The following is a 3,411-nucleotide window of genomic DNA, read 5'->3' as shown; positions in this document are numbered from 1 at the left end:
ACTTCTATCATTTGGATCTCGATTTCCACATTGGCGATAATATAATGTTGCTTTTCGTTTTGTGGAAACATATCCTGGAACGTATAAACTAGGTGCGTCTAATCGCCCTGTTGACATAAGTTTGTTAAAATCGTGTTCTAATTTATTAGCGATTGGACCTAAATACAACATAGACTTATTATTAGACATTTAATAAATTTACACATATTGCAAATATTTTTACTTACCTTTAAAATGCAATAAAAACTGAATACATGCTCCATTATGTAAAATTTTAGTTTTTCTATTATCTATAGATAACATCCAATCTGGAATTCCCATAATTTTTCTTACATCTTCTAAAAACTGTGCCCTGTAGCAAGAAACTTTAAATATTCTTGTATTTAAAAATCATGACAGAAATTGTATTATATATTTACTCACACTACAAAACGAGGTGGTTTTCTTATATTTGTATATTTTACGATATCATGATCTGGTTCGATATTAGCACATGCAAATCTGTTACTTCCAAAATTTTGGTCAAAAATAATAATAGATCTTCCTATTGCAGATACTGACCCTGCTAAAGGAAAATTTGAATCTGTGAAGACTTGTCTTTTTAATCCTATATTAATGGGACCTAATCGACCTGATATATCTCCTACATAACATCTTAGTGGTAGATCAGGACCACATTCTTGTCTGTATAAATCACCCTGCAAAATAATATAACTTTTATTAAAACAGAATATTTTATGTTACAAAAAGTAGAGTTATACAGTTGTAATTAATATTTACATTTAAAGGATCAGCTAATTGAGTAAAGTAAGGATTCCATATATATCCACCAGCTACACATCGAGTATCTTCTACTTTAACAGTTGCATCTACTCCAACGGGATTTACATATATTGCCCAATTGTGATTTCTTGTCTACAATAAATTATTTCCATGTAATTTAAAACTTATTATTATGCATATTTATTAAAATTTAATGTACTCACAATATTACGATCATGTTTTCCAGGATGCCGCAATTTTACTTCAATCACTGTTTCACTTTGACTACCATCTTGATGAATAAGTTGTGTCTGTAATTATTAGTAATGAATCACATTTATATATTTTAATATTTCTTTAAGATTATAATACCATTCTTATGTAACCATATGCAAAGCCTTGTGGATGATGAAAAGAAGCAATAGCTCTTGGTTCTGTAGCTTCAGATGGTGAATATCCTCTTTCTATAGTTGTACAAGCCCATCTTAAAAAATGAGTTATTGTAAGATACATATGTGAATTATTTACATATTTATATCAATATAACTACCTTAAATTCTTTTCTTTTTTATGAATTACAATACTACGACCCAGTATACTTTTTGGTCCAAATAACGAAAGTATTGTATCATTGAAACTTATCATATATTTCTTTCTGTTTTCTAAACTGCCAAATTTTCCACTAAGATCACCCATTTCATATTGATCAATTGTTCCCTCACCAGGACGCGGTGCATTACTTATATTAACTTTCAATGGATTCCAACGTTCATACAAGGATGTACTTTCACATGGAAATTCTAGATCTTGTTCTACTGGTGTCTAAAATATATCAATTTTTATGAGAATACCTAACAGAAATGTTACATTAATTACATTTGTATTACCATGTGTACATGATATCCACTCATTTTTCCATTAAGGCCATCAAGATTTAATTCTCCATTTGTAATATCATATTCTGTTTGTTGTATGAATTCCAATTTTCCTCTTAATGAAATAATTTCTCCATTTCCAAACCAATTTTTTGCTACAGCTTTACGACGATATATTTGATTAATTCTATACAAAAATATTTGTATTTCAGTTATGTTGGTATTACAGCATAGAATTTAGCAATAAATTTTCTTTCTTCCATCAAATTACATTGAACATGCTAATCTTTCTCCTCTTGCGCGAGGTCCTTTATCATCATATATTACTAAACTTTTGCCCAATATATTATTAGGTCCTGATAAAGTTAACATTGTATCTGTGAAGAGTTTTCGAGTTATCAGGGCCCCATAAAGTTTTTTACCAGCAATGTCGATTGTACCATGTCTTGTCAAATCACCTACACGGCATAATACTGAGTTTGACGTTGAACAATATTCAGTAAGATTAGAATTCCATTCTACCTAGTAAATTGAAATGTGCAATATTATAAACAAAAGGATTGTACTATAAATGAAAAATACGCATGATTGGTTTTGTATTATTACTATACTTTGTAAGGATTATAAGGTTCTCCAGTACTTAAACATCTGCCTGTCCAGTTATAGTAATCTTTGCCTGGTGGATTGTCATGAATCATCCATCTAAATATTTTTATTAAAATAAGACTATTTTCACATTTGTTTTTGAATAGTATAGATAATATCATTTTTAGCAAATACTTTGAACTATTATACCTATGATGTGCTGAATTGTTTATGGCATTGCCATCTGCATGAATCAAATTTTCAATTATGATAGTAGTATCCATTTGAGGATCATTTTTCGGTTGACGGAAAATTATTTTTCCAACAATAGGATATCGATACATTACTTGTGCAGATAATATTGGTATTTGTCCAGTATTATCTGGTAAATACAGGTTAAAAGTGCCGCAGATCCATGGTATGGTACTTTTATTATCAGTTTCATTATATCTGGAAAAAAGCATGTAACAGATTTAAATAGTTCTTACCAGTTATTTTGAACTAATTTTATTTAATTATATAAATCAAAGAGTATAAATAAAACAAAAAATTTAAATAAAAAAGTACTTATGAAGAACAAGACTCCGATGGACTACACTGTACATCCCAGAAAGTGGAAGATATACATCCCAATAAATTCCATTAAGTTTAGAACTTCCTGATAAAATATCATAATGATATGATCCTTCTTTACGACCTTGAAGTTTTCCAGATAGATCACCAATAGCATATTGGTCTTGAGTTCCAAATCCTAATTTACATAATTATTTTAATATTTTCTGTTAAACGAACAGAGAACTAAATTAAAATAGTTATCCAAATAATTTACCTGCTGGTGGTACAGACATTACATCAATGTTAGCTGGATTATACATTTCTTTAGTTGTTTTACATATTTCAGTAGTTTCATTTGAAACTTTTATTGGATCTGGAGGAAGTTCATGAATCCTATATGACTTTATTTTAGTAGCATAGCGCAACCTCGTTTCTAAGTCATGAATTGGTGTTAAGGATATATTAATCCATGTGGGATCAAATGGAGTTACTTGCATTAGTGATACTTCTCCTTTAATACCATGAGAATTAATTAAAGTTCTGAATAATTAAAAAATAAAATAAAATCCATTCAAATAAAAGCAGAAAATATTAAAAAACTTATGTAATGCAAATATATTTTTACAAAGCTAAA

The 3,411-nt window shown here is 28.9% G+C and overlaps 2 protein-coding genes across 2 annotated transcripts in view; both read right to left on the bottom strand.

Annotated features, from left to right (window-relative positions):
• Positions 1-2,335, bottom strand: part of LOC108572071 (DNA-directed RNA polymerase II subunit RPB2) — a 7,003-nt gene extending 4,668 nt beyond the window's left edge. Inside the window, exon 1 of the mRNA XM_017934258.1 lies at positions 2,314-2,335. Coding sequence (XP_017789747.1) covers positions 2,314-2,335 — 22 coding nt within the window. The remainder of the gene's footprint in view (positions 1-2,313) is intronic.
• Positions 2,336-2,451: 116 nt separating this feature from the next.
• The window catches only part of LOC108571924, a 3,540-nt gene continuing 2,580 nt past the window's right edge, over positions 2,452-3,411 (bottom strand). The window contains exons 5-8 of the mRNA XM_017934081.1: positions 3,052-3,317; positions 2,790-2,973; positions 2,570-2,672; positions 2,452-2,466 (exon numbers count right to left, since the gene is read on the bottom strand). Coding sequence (XP_017789570.1) covers positions 2,452-2,466; positions 2,570-2,672; positions 2,790-2,973; positions 3,052-3,317 — 568 coding nt within the window. The remainder of the gene's footprint in view (positions 2,467-2,569; positions 2,673-2,789; positions 2,974-3,051; positions 3,318-3,411) is intronic.

Source organism: Habropoda laboriosa, unplaced genomic scaffold, assembly GCF_001263275.1.
Source record: "Habropoda laboriosa isolate 0110345459 unplaced genomic scaffold, ASM126327v1 scaffold67, whole genome shotgun sequence".
In the NCBI taxonomy this organism is placed as follows: Eukaryota; Metazoa; Arthropoda; class Insecta; order Hymenoptera; family Apidae; genus Habropoda; species Habropoda laboriosa.
This window is presented reverse-complemented; position numbering and strand designations above follow the sequence as displayed.